The sequence below is a fragment of the Chelmon rostratus genome, chromosome 14, assembly GCF_017976325.1.
Source record: "Chelmon rostratus isolate fCheRos1 chromosome 14, fCheRos1.pri, whole genome shotgun sequence".
In the NCBI taxonomy this organism is placed as follows: domain Eukaryota; kingdom Metazoa; phylum Chordata; class Actinopteri; order Chaetodontiformes; family Chaetodontidae; genus Chelmon; species Chelmon rostratus.
The window spans coordinates 9,358,408-9,375,433 of NC_055671.1; the positions used below are offsets into that span (position 1 = coordinate 9,358,408).

At 42.4% G+C, this 17,026-nt stretch overlaps 1 protein-coding gene across 1 annotated transcript in view; it reads right to left on the reverse strand.

Annotated features, from left to right (window-relative positions):
- LOC121617764 (glutamate receptor 3-like) overlaps positions 1 to 17,026 on the reverse strand; it is a 68,578-nt gene that overhangs the window by 23,752 nt on the left and 27,800 nt on the right. Inside the window, exons 4-8 of the mRNA XM_041952997.1 lie at positions 13,153 to 13,340; positions 3,805 to 3,858; positions 3,366 to 3,527; positions 2,806 to 2,973; positions 2,195 to 2,299 (exon numbers count right to left, since the gene is read on the reverse strand). Of these exons, the coding sequence (XP_041808931.1) occupies positions 2,195 to 2,299; positions 2,806 to 2,973; positions 3,366 to 3,527; positions 3,805 to 3,858; positions 13,153 to 13,340 (677 nt within the window). The remainder of the gene's footprint in view (positions 1 to 2,194; positions 2,300 to 2,805; positions 2,974 to 3,365; positions 3,528 to 3,804; positions 3,859 to 13,152; positions 13,341 to 17,026) is intronic.

Genomic DNA, 17,026 nt, shown 5'->3' on the forward strand with positions numbered 1-17,026 from the left:
ACATTTTTACAGTAGAGCCTGCGTGCGAGCTGGTCGGCTCTATCTGAACAGCAGGAGACAGTGTTGGTTCTGCCTGATGCAGGATTTTATAAAAAGCCTGTAGTGGTGCTTCTCACTTCACCTGGGCTACACTTCAGCAGAGTAGGCGTAAGCTATTCCGGGCCCCGCAAATGTTCTCTTACATAACAAGAAAGCAGCACCGACAGAGCATTCGAAGACTGATAAAATTAATACCAGCAAGACAAACCTAATATTCTAAATGTGCCTTATCTGGCCAGTGCAGTAGGTTGTTCTACTTTTCTATTAATACTACACACAGCAAACGCAGTACAATCTAACACAAAAACAAACACTGGCCTGTGTCTGCTGAACCTGAGATGATTCCAGAAGCTGCATTATGTTTATTTCTGCTACGTTCTGCTGCATTCAGCCAAGAAGAAGTCAGCATCTCCCACTTCTGGTTGCCGTGATGCTCAGTACTCACTCTGTTGTCACTGCAGATTGTCTCACACTGAGTTTGGATGTGCGGGCCGCTGTCATGTATGTTGCCTTGTGAGCTGAGCTATGTGGACAGTATGGGGCCACTTCCTTTTGGTGGCAGCTTTTGCAGGGACCTTGTCAGAGTTCAGGGTCAGGGAGCTAGTTGAGTCTGTGTGTGTGTGTGTGTGTGTGTGTGTGTGTGTGTGTGTGTGTGTGTGTGTGTGTGTTTTCAGACAGTATCGCTTTCGCCTTTGGCCTGCCAAATTACAGCAGAGCACTGAGGGATCGTGTGTGTGCAGCGAGTATCTGGAGATCAACATAAGTCCAACTGAAATTAGAAAAAATTCATGTCAAAGTGATTTTCAAATTCATTTGTTTGTTTTTTGTTATTCATAGTGGGGAAAAACTTTAAACAGCTACTACAAATGACCTTTTAGTCTCCGAGTCTCTGAGGGGGCAGATCGATGTGTGTGTGCGTGAACATACTTGCTCTGATAACCGCAGCTTACAAGCTAATAAGGGGATAGACAGTGTTTCGTTAGTGGTATTGAAGAAAATGCCATAATTGTTCAGCATCTAAAGTAACAGACATTGACAAGTGCTACAGCTGTCAAGCTAACTGGCCAAATTACTCCTCCGAGCGAGTGCACTTCTACATCGGTTGATGTCTGTTTCTAGCTCATTTAACAAGCCAAGACGAAAATTAAGACGTGTCCGTGCTTATAGACAAAATGTGCTGCTAGCTCTTTTCTGTCAGTGTCTTAGGCTCATGCATTCAAATATAGTAAAATGTTTTATTGGCTACATGACCAAAAATATAAATGTTCTCCCTTTTGGGCGCTGATTTCCTCAAAAGAGGACAAAAATCTAATTTACAGAGCAGGTCTCTGTGCTGTAGCATAAACAGTAAACTATACAGTGAGGTTTAATGGCGAGTTTCTCTGTGATGGTGGTATAAAAGGCCGTGTCAGAGGATTTCCTTCAGGAAAACGCTGAAAACTGAACTTCACTTTAAAAAGTCACATTTAAAGAAACAATACAAATCCAGAAAATATCATACACTTATAGTCTTGCAAAGCGAGCTTGTTGTTGCCTTGACTCCGCAGGCGTTTGCTTGATGTCATTTCGAGTGATTGACAGCTCCGCGCTTCTTTCAGGCATCAGTGTGAAGCCTTCAGGTACCTGGGCTGTCAGTGGTTTTAGCATCAGATTTTTAAAGTTGGAAACACATGGCAGCTCTTTTGGAAACAGTTCCTTTTAATGATTGACTGTTTCTGATAAGTGTGAGGGAATAAACAGACCCTGCAGTAGGATAGTAATGCCTCATTTTCAGCAACGTCCTCATCTAAAATACCAATCCCCAATGTTTGTAGTTTGGTTTAGCTGCGATCTCCAGGGCTCAGCTGACTCTTGTTTTCCAAATTTAAATCTCAGAGGGGACGTACACTCACACGATCTGGGCTGGCTTTGCAAGACTGGGCTACTGGCAGCTTCTGTCCAAATCAGAATCAACTCTACTTCTCATATACTGCCAACATGCTAGCAGGAAGTAAAATCCACAGCACAGAGCTGCTTGAAACTGTTCTGCACTTATGTTAGCGGATTCAAAACATGTACGGCTGATATCTATATCATATGCTAACTGTGCTCAGAGTACTTCATTGCACATTAATTAAAATATGGGAGATGTTTCCAAGGCTATGCGCACACTTACCCTCCTGGGGCCTCCAGACTTCATCTCGTACACATCAATTGTGTAATTAGACCGTCGACCAAATGTGTCAAACTGGATGTTTCCTGTCATACCTTGTACTTGGACCTGCGAGGCACCAAGAAAAGGATGATAACACCTGATCCTGACACACAGCAGTGAACAAACAGGTGTGCTGTCTTTGCACCAATCAGATCAATGTGGAGGAGGAACAAGTCGGTAAAACTGGGCAAAAATAGTGAAAGTGACACATTTTCAGAGGAGGGGAAACATTGCTTTCACTATTTGCTGAGAAGGAGATGATTAGGTCAGAATCAATATGTGTACTAACTAGTTGTAGTGAATGGACGGATGTTAGAATACAGCTCTAACACTCTGAATGCTTATAAATGAGTATGTGTGTAGATTATGGTTTGTGTTAGCGGCTTAGTGTTTCGTGATACTTCAAGATACATCAAGAAATCTCAAAGAAGACAGAAGAAGAAGAAAAACTTTGGAATTGCAGTTAGAATCAGTAACTTGTGAAGTGCAGTGTGAGATAAAGCAAAGATTGAACTATAAATAAAAGAAAAAGCGCAGCTGTTTGCAGAGACAGCGGACGCCCTCAGTCCTACCATTTTCAGCGCTCTCTCGATGTCGATGCCTTGGCTCCAGGGCACGGCGGGGTTGGCGAGGCAGTCGCCCGCGCTCCCCCTGCGAGACACGTCCACTCGCTGGCGTCGAAGGTACCGGAAGGCCTCGGCGATCACGAGGATGGCATCGTGGGTCAGCGCTGACGTGTACTGAGACAAAGGCGACAAGAAAGCCCCGTGATGCACCACTGACATCATGCAGATCCGACGCGACACTGCGCCGCTACCACAGCAAGGTTACCACGTCCGCAGCAGCACTTACACAGAGAGCGGTGCCGCTGATGCAAAAAGCAAGAAAATCAAAGCCTCGCATCATGATTGACATAAAAATCACTCTAGCATGAAAAGCAGCCTCTATTCAAGGACGAGCAGGTGACAAGTTATTTAAGAAACATGAACAACACTCAGATTGACATATTTTCTCTGGTTTCAGCAGAGTTACTAACTTAAAACTTGAAGGAAGAGGAGAGAGAGGGAGAGAGAGAGAGAAAGCATCTTTGAAGATGAAATAAAATCAGCGTCGGCAGCTACGCCTCACTGACCTTCAGCGGAGTGTTTTTGGCTTCTGGAAATTCTCTTTCATCCAGGCGCTCCCAGCGCTGGAGGAACTGCTGGACGATGGGGCTGTCTGGGTTGATGATCTGGAAGCCTGTGATGTTGGCTCCACCAGAAAAGACCCTGTCCAGGCTCATGTTGGAGAAACCCTGAGAGCAAAGAGCACAAGTGGCTGGTAGTGGAGCGAGGGATCATTAGCAGCAAAGAAAAAAACTTCCTCAGCTTGCCCATCATTAGCTTCTTCTTCTTCTGTTTAATTGCCGCACTCAATTGTGAGTCTATCATCGCTACACACTGAGAAGTTTGACTATACCGCTGAGGATGTTGCCTTTCTTTGCACTGCATTGCATCACACTGAGCAGCATTTTCTTTCTTCTTTTTTTTTGACTGAGTTGTGTTGGTTTGTTTCGTGTTGCGAGCTCTCACCAGGTTGGCGAGGATGTAGTGGTATCCTCTGCTGTTTTTTCCCGAGGTCACCACCTACAAGTCGCAGGAGGAGACACACAGTGAGTCACGTCTCATAGCGCTGAGAACATTTAGAGGGCTGAGATTCAGAGAGAGCTTCGCTTTCATAACGCCGAGTAGCTGGGAGAAGGAAAGGAGGAGAGGTTTTAGAGCGACATTTGCAAGGGCAAGAGGGAGCGCGTGAGCACATTTGTACGTGTGTGTGTGTGTGTGTTTGTATGAGACACGCAGGGAGAGGGGAGGAACTGTGATGACAGTGCTTGTTCCTTTCCATTAACTTCAACATGTAAAATAAGGTCAAGGCTCCAGCAAACCTCCCTCTCTCTCTCTCTGCAGCTGCCGGTGCTCCGCAGCATGCCTCTTCCTGCTCCGCCTGTCTCAGTCGCACACTAGACTTAATTAAACCCAAAAACGTAGTACAGCACCTGTCTGAGCGAGCAGACACAGAGAGAGCTGCACTCGCCGATTCCTTTCAACCCCTTCACCAGCCAAACCTCTCTCGCTCTCTCGCTCTCTCGCTCTCTAGCTCTCGGTTCTGATTCTCCATCACAGAGTACGAAGCTTCAAAAAGACACTGTGGGGGTGGATAGTTGTTTTTTTTTTTTCCTGTCTTTTCACTTTCTGCACTCCTACACAGTTTTGATAAGTATACTCAGGCACTGAAATCATCTAAATGTTAAATGTCCATAGTGATAGTGATACCATGAAGGAGAGATTTTATAGAGGACTTGAATACAGATGAGAAATTTTACACTGAAACAAGGAAATGCATCCCTGTGGTATATTTCTTGTATTATTTCCATATTTCTCTTTAAGATATTGATCATAATTGGCCAGTTTCTTATTCAGTGGCCCATCTGTATGCAGCCTCACACCTGTGCTTTCATTCACACCTGTGCACTTTACAGCCCTCTGCTAACTCCTTCCTTTAATATCTGGTAATTGTCTCCAGAGAGCGGCCGTCCTTGATGCTCCAAGGTTGGCCCAACAACCGGCTCGTGCACCCTGAGAAATTTCAACAACGAGTCTAATTACCTTCCTCAGAAAAGCAAAAAGATTTCATTGTATTCAACATTTTCCACCTCCACCAGCGGCAGCCTTCGTTTTTCTCTTCGTAAGCACAAATTCCTGGAAGCTTTTCTGCTTATTGTTTCCCAAATTGTCTTGAAAAGCTTTTCATTTGCTATTCATCCGTGTGAGAGGGAGCCGCAGTGACCCAAGTGTAAGAACGCAGCGCGCGCTTAATGAAGCTGCAGTGCCCGGAGTGACTGGCTACAACTCCTGTTTGTCACCAGCACAGTCAGGCAGAAAGCACAAGACTTCACACTTCTATACGAGCGTCCAAAACCGACACCTCAACTGCTGTTTCTGACTGAAACCTCGTTTAGCTGTTGGAAAATAATCAAATGTAAACATCCAACGCTCACTGCAACTACGAGGCGCACAAAAACAAATCATAATGTGTCTTTCTCTTGTATTTGGGTCTAGGTTATGTGTGTTTCCTTGGTTGGTTAACTCTTGACTTATTAAACTACAGCTTACTGTTAAATGCTACAAGCGTCTGCAGCCATGATTCATAATTCACTGTAGTTGATTCACTTTCATGCAGACAGATTTACCATTTGGCTTTTGGGTCAGGTATTTCTTTTCAAGACAACCTGAAAATGTTTTGACTTGCATGAAAAAAGAAGAAAATCCCCTGGCAGCTGCACTGGTAGTCAGTGAGTTGGCAGCGAGCACAGAGATGGACAACTATTCTGAAGTCTGGAAATCTGGCCGGGAATTCAGAAAAAGGGATGATTCTGGCTCCTTTTTGACCTCGTTTGCATTTACAAATCATTCTGTGAAAGGCGGAGAATGAAACAAATAAATATCACTTCAATCAATTGTAAAAAAGTTAACGCAACATATATATAACACAACACATTGTGGCAATATTATTTTCCATTTTCTAATTTGATCAATGCAGTTCAAATATCAGCTGTGGAATTATTTTAAAAAGTGATAAAATCCTCTAAAATTCATTTCTTTTTTGCTCCTCCTGATATAACAAATATACAATGGAATTACATTCAATTTATCACACTGACAGCAGATCATAATCAGAAAACTTTACATATTGTGACAATACTCAGTTTTAGAAAACACACTTCAGAACTGAATGGTTGATCTTCAAAAATATTAAAAAGCTGTCAGAGTGTCTGAGGTGATGCATTTACATCTTTCTGTTCAGTAAACCCTCGGAAACTAAATCCTGCTAACTTTTGAATGAACAGGCTACATGCCAGGAGAGACTTTTCTGCCATTAACTTCCTGCAAAGAGACCCCCTGACAAGGCTGTGAAAACCACAGTAGCTGAACGCTGCATCTGTTCTCGCAGAGGATAATTTCATTTGGTTTGCTCTGGGATTTGCTCCACCCCTCTGTTAGCAATGCGACTCTGAAAAGTTGCATCTGGGCATAACAAATATTTTTAGGATCCTGATGCTCCAGTTTCATGGTCCCCTTGGGATAATCCCTTTTTGTGAGTAAGTGAAACCACCAGGAACCTGGAGGAGGTCGGGCACGACCGTCACTGAGACACTTTTATTGTCACAGGCATTATATCTTCCTCTTGGACAAAATCCGTTTCTCACAAAACAGCTTCTTCAAACAGCTCGGGGGAAAAGAGGACCTGCGGCCTGGAAGCAAGAGGGAACCTGACTGGCTCCTACATTTTTAATGCTCATTGAATGGAAAGGATAGTCTCGGAGCTGTGCCCCGTCGACTGTTTTCTACAGTTAATGTTCTCATCTGGCAGCGGTCCAAAACCTTGTGGAGTCTGACCAAGAAAGCTGAGTCATACAAACGTCTCCCAAAAGTTAGCTGGTTTTCATGATGGCCAATCAGTGTGAGCCCAAAACATGACGCGTCTTTATGATTGAGAAAAGAACAACTGGTATGAACATATTGTCAACTTAAAGGCACTGTGTGTGTCACACACCAAGAAAGGTAGCAAAGAGCCAGTGAAGATGAGGAAGAGGAAGGATCCAGGCTAGCAAACGTGGATGTAAACAATGCACTTTTAAAATATTTTTTAATTTTTTGAGAGAATGAATGTACAGAAAAGTTTTGGTGAGAAACACTGATAAAAAATGGCTGTTTTAAAATATGTAATGTATTAAAAATGAATGTACAAAAAATGTTCTTTGTTGTAAGTGTATTATAAATTGTACCTCTATGTACTTTTAAAAAGTGTACTTAAGTACTACATTACAAATACTTTTAATAGCAATATGGTGTACTTATGAAAAATATGCTTATTTTCAAGTACTTCGTAGTAGACTATTAGCTCAATTACTTCATTAAAATTTAATTTAAGCATATTTCAGTATATTTCCAACACATCAGTGATATAATACAATTGTACAAGCGTGTTTTGAATGCTCATGAATCCTGATTCTCACTGGTGTACTTCTGTACACTTGCTTATACAAAGTTGTGCCACTTTAGCAACTATTTACACGAGCATACCCAAGTGTTATTCAAGTGGTAGTTAAGGACTACTTGAGTTCACATAAGTCTACTTTCAGGAGACAAAAATAGCACAAAGTGTACTTAGGACATTCTTCAAAAAGTATTATTCAACTATAATATTTTATCAGCTGGGAAACTCCACAGGGTCCCTTCAAAAGCCTTTATGCTAAGCTAAGCTAACTAGCTGCTAGCTGTCGCTCCATATTCAGCACAGATTTGAGAATGATATCTCATTTAACTCTAGGCAAGCAGGCGAATGTGCGATGATCCCAAAATGTCTCACTATTCCTAATTTTAGACCCCAAACCAAAATTTTGATCCAGTTTCTAAACCAGTACTAAGGTACAGGTGTAATTGCAGGACGCTCCCCTTCAAATAAGGACTGAGTCTTAAACTCACTTCAACACAATCAGATGAATCATGCTGTAGCTAACAGACAAGTGAAGCCAGCACACAGCTCATCTCCACATTAGTATTCACCTCTTTGTCGGGGAGATAGTCAGAAATGTGAGGCCGTCTTGCTGTGCTGTGTGACTCCAGCACACAGACAGACACAGCAGTTGTCTCCGGTCTCAATTATCTTTATTTGTCCATCCTCAGGGCTCCTCCTGCCCGCCTGTCTGGACGAGCAGGTCTGCGTTGCGCTGTCTGACCCAGGCCCGAGCTGGGCCGAGCTGCAGGACGATCAGCCTAAATATTCCTGCGGGAATCGACTCTAATTAAGCAGACTGGAGCCGTGGTCCTGTGCAGAGCTGGATGTCTGCCCAAGAGCCTTCAAGAGGATTTGACTGTCTTCCCACTGATGAAGGCTTCTCTTTGTTACAGTGATTTGTCATCTGCCTCCCTCAGAACTGGAACGGGCATCCTAAGGTTGATAACTGTCCCTTTTCACCAGTCAACTAATTATTGTGACGCTGCTCCAAACAGGGCAAAATTTTTGAGGAGGGATTAAACTGTCAAAGAGGTGCATTAAAAATGGAAATACAGCAGAGGAAGGACGTGGCTGTGCATCAGTCAAATGATGCTCCAAATGTCCTATTATTCAGCAGTCGTCACCACAAAGCTGACTCTTTGAATGGAAAGTAGCTGGGCCTCAATATGAAACTTCTGTCTTTCTGTCTGTCTGGACATGTTAAGTTACACAATACAGACAATATTTTAGAGAGCTATCCATGAAACCTTGAAAATGCAGCATGTCCTCACTTCTTTCTAGTTTGTTTTTTTTAGCTCTCAGTATTAATATTTACATCATTATTACATGAATTTGGAACAATACAAGCATGTAAATACCATTTTTGTTATTTCCAGTCTCTTCTGCTTGCAGTAGCTGTCAGCTACAACTTCATACAGTCTTCTTACAGAATGCCAATTTCAGCAAAATAAAAAATGTGTGTGAAGCTGTAGTGTCCTTACTATCCTTGTTGCGGTTGTTTGTCTGCCAACTGTTCGGCTTGCATGTGTCTGATGTTGTTTTTCATTTTGGGTTGCTTTTAACTCAGACTTCTCTAGGGTCTCCTTTGGATGCCTGGGCTACAAAGACTGCACCTCTTTCACAGTCAGTGCTTTTGTTTTTCAGGAGCAAGGTTTTCTCCTTTATAATCGAAGTAAAGAAAAAGGAAATGAAGGTCTAAGCACACATAATTGTCTTGTTGTGGTTTACTTGCAGGGCATTAGAGTTTAACCTGGACATACAGAATCACTGTTCATGCTGCTCTTTAATATTTTCATTTATTTGTTTAAGTTTAAGTTGAGGTTTCATATGTGCACCCATTGGTAAGCTAGCAAGGGAAGCTTGGAAAAGAAAAGGAAACAAGGACAACATGAATAATATTTACATATAGGGTCCCTAATATGAGTATTTTCAACTGTATCATCCAGTCTTTTGGTATTTCCTGAGGTCAGCCTATCAGAGCTCTAACTGTTATGTTGTATGGTCTTGAGTTTGGTGCCAAAGAGTTTACTTCAGAGTAATTGTGCCTTGCACACTGGTTCCTTTAAAATTATGAAGCGTACCCTGTTTTAAAGTCTCTCAAACACACAGACTGTATGTCCTACATCTTATAATAAAACGTTAGCAAAACCTTTGAGTGTTTTCAAAACTGCATAATTTGCATCATTTTATTCTTCTCCTCTTTCACTAATGCGCTTCTAACCTTTATAGCAAATGACTGACACCAAGTGACTACTCACTTCCACCGTCTGCAATCTGCACAACAGTGCATCACCTCACCTCTCGTGACGTGAATGTGCATCCCCGTGCTAATGCTGTTAGGACATGAAATAACATCAACACACATTGCTTTACAGCTGCCAACTATTTACTTTTCTGGATACAACTTGAGTTTTCACAAATTGCAGTTTGAAGCGTTTTTAAACCGCACTGCAACAAGCACATGCTGTGCCAAAGCTGCCACCACTCTGTCTGAGAGCTCACTCAGTATTAGAGTCACAGTATGATAAACCTCTTTATCAACTCTGAAAGACTGAAACAACTATTGGATGGATTGCCATGAGATTTTGTGCAGAATAAGAAACCCTGATGACTTTTCCTCCAGCCCCACTATGAATTTCATACATGTGGTTTTAAGCTATAAGTCTCAACAACTGTTGCATGAATGGCAATGAAATTTGGTGCAGACTTTAAGGTCCTTGGAGGACAAGTTCTGATGACTTTGTTGATCCATCTTCATCTAGCAGCAGATGATTTATAGATACCTGCAAAACTAACTCTATTTCAACCTCTGCTGCTTTAATGCTAATTAGCAAAAGCTAGCATACAGAGAGACTAAACTAGGATGGTGAAAGTGTTCAATATTGCTTGATTAGCTTAGCATGCGAGCGTTGTCATGTGAGCATGTTAGTATGCTGATGTTAGCATTTAGCTCAAAGCACAACCTAAATACTGCCTCACACGTCCACTAACGACAGTAGATTCTTCAGTTTGTTTAAATCTACTGCATGATTCAGACAACCCAGTGACTCACAGTTATGACTAAAAAATAACCCATCAGAGAAAACATTAATGCAGCAGGAACTATTTTTTTTCATGTCATGCCATTAAAGCCAACGCCCACACAAAGCCTCAGACAAAACTACAGTTAGCTCCCAGGATTGAATAACATCCACACAGATGTAATCTCATCCCGGTGCAGCATCTTGTTTTACTATGGCACTCGTGCAGGAATTCCAGCGCACCTCTGGGTGTTCAGCACTTCTCCAGTTTCCCTGCACAGTACGAGACAGGGAGACTCACACTACATGGCTCAATTCCCACAAGCTCTCTGCCTTTCCAGTCTTTTTTTTTTCTCTCTCTGACTCTTTTTCTCCCTGTCTGTCCACTGTGCAGGGGGAGGCTGGAGGTGACTGGCCCTCTGGCAGCGATTATAAATCCACTGCGCTTCTATTATTGATGAGAGGCCTTACAGGTGTTTATCGCTCCGTCTTTACTTTACTTAAGGGATGAGCAGGCTGATACTTCTAAAGGCGGTAAGAGCGCCAGCAGGGGGGCAAACAAACAACATGAAAAACCTACAGCACATTTATCAGCAAATAAATCCCTGTTACAGAAGAGACTACCTCGGTGACAAAAAATAATTAGCACAATCTGAATGATAGACGTGTGCATATAATTTCATTTATAATGCACTGGGTAGAGGTAATAGCCTGAATGAGGTATAAAAAGAATTTAAATATTATTTAATGATTATAGTGCTCATGAGGTCCAGTCCTAAACACTGGTTGAAAAATAAATCCTGTCCAGAACGGTTGCTTTCTGATGCCTGAGTGATCTGGGTTGTGTTTGCTCACTCCTGCCTTTGTGAGAGATCTTCCCTCAGGCTAGGAGGGTAGGCTATTTATAGTAGGCTCATTGTTGTTGCTGTTATGGGACAGTGTGTCCTACTTACACTGGGAGCTGATATTACATTAAAGCAAGTGTTGATGTCACAGCTCATATAAGGAATCGTTCTCGAGAGACGCAGGCATGTCTTTCCACTCTCAAGCATCTGGAGAGACACTCGTCTGACAGATGCTGCCTGCGAGGCCACCATTCACATTAATCCGCCACAGTAAAGAGATTAGGATCGGCTCGGCCTGACGTGACACCGAGTGACCACCATTATCTGATTGGATAACTTGAATCTAATATGGAGGCAATTTGGGAACACTTGAAGAAACCCTCCGCATCAACGTGAAAGGCTGGGAATAAAAAGCAAACTTCCCGTAATTAATGAAAATGTTCTGCGCTGTCACTAAAAATATTCCCCGGCGTCAGAGGAAATGAAGACAGATCTGCAGTGAAGGTCAGAGTGAAACTCGTAAGGCCGGCAATTATGAAGATCATTATGTAGAGGGCAGGAGCCCTTACACACAAATATCTCAGCAAAGAACAGAAGGTTAAGATGTGCTCCAGATGAATGGTTCACACACAGAGACAACAAACTCTATTTGTGGCCTTAACGGTTTTTATAACGTTACTCTTCTGTGCAGCTGTTTACAGGAGCTGCAATAACCCAAACTGAAGAGAAGCACACAACTTTTAGCACATTTTGTGTGCAGCAAACTCTCATATCTAAACAAAAAGCCGGCTATTTTTGTATGTAGCAGGTCTAACGCATATACCCCTATAACGCATGGTGAGGGGACTATACAGTGCGGCTAAAATGGCTACTTCAGCATCATTGCTAGCTTCTTTTAAACACTGGGAGTGAGGTCAGATTTAGCTCAGGATTAGTTTTTATTTAGTAATTTAAATGTCATGTTTTCCACCAACCTTTTACAATCCCTTACTAACTAAAGAAAGCAGTTCCATAAGGCCTTGAGATGTAAGATTATATTTATACATTATAGGTGGGTGTGAGGCTTCAACCTTCAACATGCAACATGGATGCATTCGCATGCATAAGACATGAATGTGCATTCACACTTCCAAGTGCTAGCATTCATCTTACTATTGCACATATGGCGCTCGCATACAGCACTCATCCTTCACCCCGCAGAATGAGGTATTATCAGCATTCAACTATCCAGATAAAAGTCTGTCGATTTGCTTGGAGCAAGTAGTAGTAGTAGTAGACCGCTGGTGAAAAGAAAAACAGATCCAGGCATCTATTCAACTGCACCAATCTTCAGAGACAGTACATTTAAAAAATCATTTTCAAGGCAAAATGTGACCACATGTGCAACATAGCCTCTGATCCTCCGAATGAACACTAATGATCTTCTGAGTAAATAAACAAATTCCCAGTTATCCCTCATTTAATGCATTTTTGACAATAAAGCACTCTCTGCCGTGCAGCCACAGCGCACGCAGCAGGCATTAGCGAGCGCTGAATCTGAATCAAGACTCATGTGGGAAAACTGTGGCTGATGATCACCTAGGAAACAAGGATGAGGAGGCTGTTTAATTCCTCCACGTGAATTAAGCCCAGGTGACCTCAAATAACGTGCACGCACAAAACACAACAAATAACAAGCCTTAATTGAATGTGCCCATCTCGCCTGTTTTAACACCGCCTTCTAAATGAGAACGCTTAGATCTGAGGCCATCATGGTGCACTCCAGGTGTTTCGGGGAATGATGAAAAAGAAATGAAAAGTGGGCATCAGAGCGGGCAGGAGAGAGTGTGCAAATGGAGAAGGTGTGCAAGGCAAAAAAAGTTAGGAAAAGACATTGTGTTCACTCATTTAGAGACACATGCAGAGCTAGAGGCTGAATGAAAGTATTTAAGGAAATGTGTCCAGTATTTTTCTCAAATGAAGCCGGCTGAACCACTAGTGTGTGTCTGCTCAATACCTGCTCCAGTATGGAGTTGATCCTGTTCACTTCACAGTCAATGAGAAAGCGTTTCTCCTGCCGGCGGTCCATCTCCTCGATGATGCGTCTGTACTCTGTGGGGTCCACGATGTTCCCCACCGAGCGAGCCGTCACCTGCCAGTTATTGGCTACGGCCGACTCCATGATGGCCTGGAGGATTGCAAAACCTGGAGGAGCAAAGGGAGAAGAGCTCCATCACATAACTGTCTTTTTGTTGCTTGAGAGTGCAGCAGCAGGTAAATGTTATACTGAGAATCCAAATAGCTGTAAAGAAGAGCTGCAAGGGCATTCTGGCTTTCAGCAGTGGTAAACAACATGTTTAAAAGCTGTTAACCAGCCTTATATTACAACTATTAACATACTCACCATGCACTGTTGAAGTGTTTATCTCCACAATAAAATCACCTTGGAAAAATGTACTGGCAGCTTCTGATAGTTTTGAGTAATTATCCAAAATAAATGGAGACAGACAGCAGGTAAACAAGGTGTTCTACCAAGTGACAACGTGGTTTCAGAATAAAACAAGTCTGATCTGTATCCACTTGGGTGTTATTCAAACAGTCCCCAGAGAAAGAAATATGAACAGTTGCTAATCAGTTGTGATTTTTCAATCTGAATCCAGACAAACAGAGAAAATCACGCTTTGGGACTTGATTTTCTGACTGCACATGAATTAAACATGAGCCGAATGCTAATGCAATGTATGCATTTACAGCATGTATATTTATACATATATCCCTGCTGTCAGATACAAAATTATATTTTAGAGTTAATATCAGAGAAGCCTGACAAAGGTTTAGGGAGGGGGCGTGAGGAAAAATTCGACAGACAAGGCAGATTCGGGAATAAAAGATGAGCTGGAAAAAGAGTCCAGGGAGAGGTTGATGGACCCACAAAAGATTAAAGTTGAAGCTGCGGCGCACATTAAAAAGATGAGAGGTCACAGAGCAAAATTAACCAACTATTAACTGGGAAACGGCTGAGTGTCCCATGCTGCCTTAGCAGTGTGCCACAGGAGGCCACGTCAGTTATCTCTTTCCTGCCTCACTGAGGACCTCAAACTCTCAAAGAGCGAAGACACAACGATAAGACGCCTCGCACATACTCCAGCAAATGTGATGAAATGGACTGCTAAAGAAGCAGCTCAGCAAGCACAATTGGAGCAACTCAGTGGTGTGTTTACTTTGCGGAGCTCACAGTGCCACGGCATGAATCAGGAGCTGAGGTGCATGAAAGGAAGAAGCTGAGCTAACAGTAACCTGGCTGAGCAGCGACACTGAAAAGCCACGATAAACCCGCAGGAATTTGGATGGTTCCACCGTCAGTTTACTAAGGGGGTTACGGATACATGGTCAGCAGTCATGATGGGCCACAAAGGCAGTCTCTAAATCAAGAGACAACCATGACTCCAGCTGAGAGCAAAAGAAACCAGAAGCTTTTGTTATATTTGTTTGAAATAGTTGCGGTGAGGGAAGTCATTTGTACCGTCTTTTTTACATTCCCTTTGGGAAAACAAACAAGAGATTTGGCTGGAAAATAAACAATAAGAGCCATCAGCCTATCAATTCCCCTTCAGAAACAACAGATTCACCTTCAGTAACGCTGCTTGTTCCTAAAGTTTTGTTTTGTACCAAGCTTATTGTTTCAAGCAAGAAGCTCCATTAGTGCTGTTACAATGGAATCAGCTGCTGGGTGCCATTAGTCAATTTGGATATACGGCTTCTGCAGTGAAAAGACAGTGGAGGTGAACTGTCTGATTACTGGGATTGTTCCAGGAAGCCAGAACCCACTGCTGAGCTGTTTGACGGTTTAACGGAGCAGATTCAACAAAACATCTGTTGTGTGAGGTCAAACTCAGTGACATGCTCGCACACACACATTGTCCTACGAGCTGAGTGTCACATATGTGCTTAGAACCATGAAAAGAAACATGGGATTATAGATAAGACTGCTCATGCTATCCATCTTAATTCTTTACACAGGTGTAGTGCTGCCAGAGCGCACCTGAACGACGCTCTACCACTTTCATGTACATTTTCTTTAAGCACTTGAAGTACTTGAGTCATGCAAGAGAGCCAATAAAAACAAATGGAATGCTCAAAGTTGCCTATCGTCATGTAGGTGCGTTGATTGATTTGCATTAAGTCGTGCATTGAGGAACATGCAAAAAAACACTCTGCCTAAGAGTTGTTGGTAGCCTTTGAGCTGCACAGTGAGCTACATTATTGTGTCTCCATTCTATAGCTCGCTAATGTTCACTAGTAAAGATGAAAAGGCAGCAAAACATACTTTTATTCATCATGCATTTGGAAAGAAACATGACAAAGCCAGCCTGTTAAACTTGGCCAACTTGTGCTGCATCCACAGTGGCTGCAGGAAATTAAAGCTTGCCATGTTTTCACGGCCCGTTAGACGAGCCTGCACCGCAGCTTTTCCTCAGAATGGATGTTCCACATGCGGCTTCATTCGCTCAGTGAAAGTTAGTCACGGAAATCACTCAAAACACAAACTAGCTGCTTGCGCTCATTCTCCTGCATCGCTTAATGCCACTCTAATTACAACCTGCTACATCCACTTCACCTAACACTACTTAGCCAGATGTTTGGCTGACTGCGTGTGATGTGATGTAACTCAAGCGGTCACTTATAGTTGACCAATGTGTGTAAACTCACCATATGTATTTACATTTACATCATGATTATTCTTGTGAATTACATGTACAAAAGTAAAATAAACATACTGCGTGGCTGATTGACCTGACGTGACAGGAAATGGGTCACTGCCACAGACCATTTAAAGTGCTCAATCTATTGCAAGCCATTGATCCATCTCTGTGATGAAATACCAAATGTCAAACAGGAGTTCAGGCTGATTGTTTCATGAGTTAAGTTAGTTTAGCTGACTTTGTACCACTGGGATGAATTTCATAGATGATATTCAGTGCGTTAGTGCATTTGCCACAATGTATTTTGCAGAGTAGGGCCGTCTATTTTTGCAAAATCTTAAAATCCTGAGATTAAAATGCTTATTTTTAAGAAAAGAAATAAGGCTCCATTTAAAACCCTGCTATGTGACTATACTTACTTACTTCCAGTTCATTGTACATTTTGAGGCTGTGAGACAGTTCTAAGTATAAACTGGGATGAACTGCAGCCATTAAAAAACACACCATGTGGGAAGAGCAGTGACCCTCGAGAAGGTAAGATCTTACCAAACAGAAAATATATTAACAACACTAAAACAGCCGAATAAATAACAGCTCCCACGGCACATAATGACAGCCTACATTAGAAATTTGCATATTTCCATTATCTGAAGATCAGCGCACAAAGCGTGTTGAGTGGTGGTGAAAATGCACAGTGGCAGGAGCTCATTACGTGCTGTATTGGGTCATAACTAACGCAACGGAAACAACTGGTTTACCGCAGCCAAAGCACTACAGCTGACTGGACTAAATGAGCAGAAGCAGCTTCGCATGCTTCTCTCTCAGAGCGGAGGATAAAACTGATGATTCCATAAAATAATGGATATTATTACGGGTGCTGAATAAGCTGGTGTAAAATGTGTTTATGTAAATACAAGTCAGCGACAGAGCCTCTCTGCTGGCATTACACAGGCTAAATGAAAACTGGTTCTCACTCTGTATCACAGTCAAGTGATGCATAACATCCCTGCAGCACAGACCAGTCTGCACTTTATTATCACGGCTGCTGAAGCTGTTATATTACCTCCTGTATGTATGCTTTATTAGGTTATACAGAAAAGTAAAGTGCTCAGTGATACTTTAGACTGGGTTTGGGCAGGTTACACAGTTATCCATGCATAATTTGTAAAGGCATCGAGCCTTGGACTG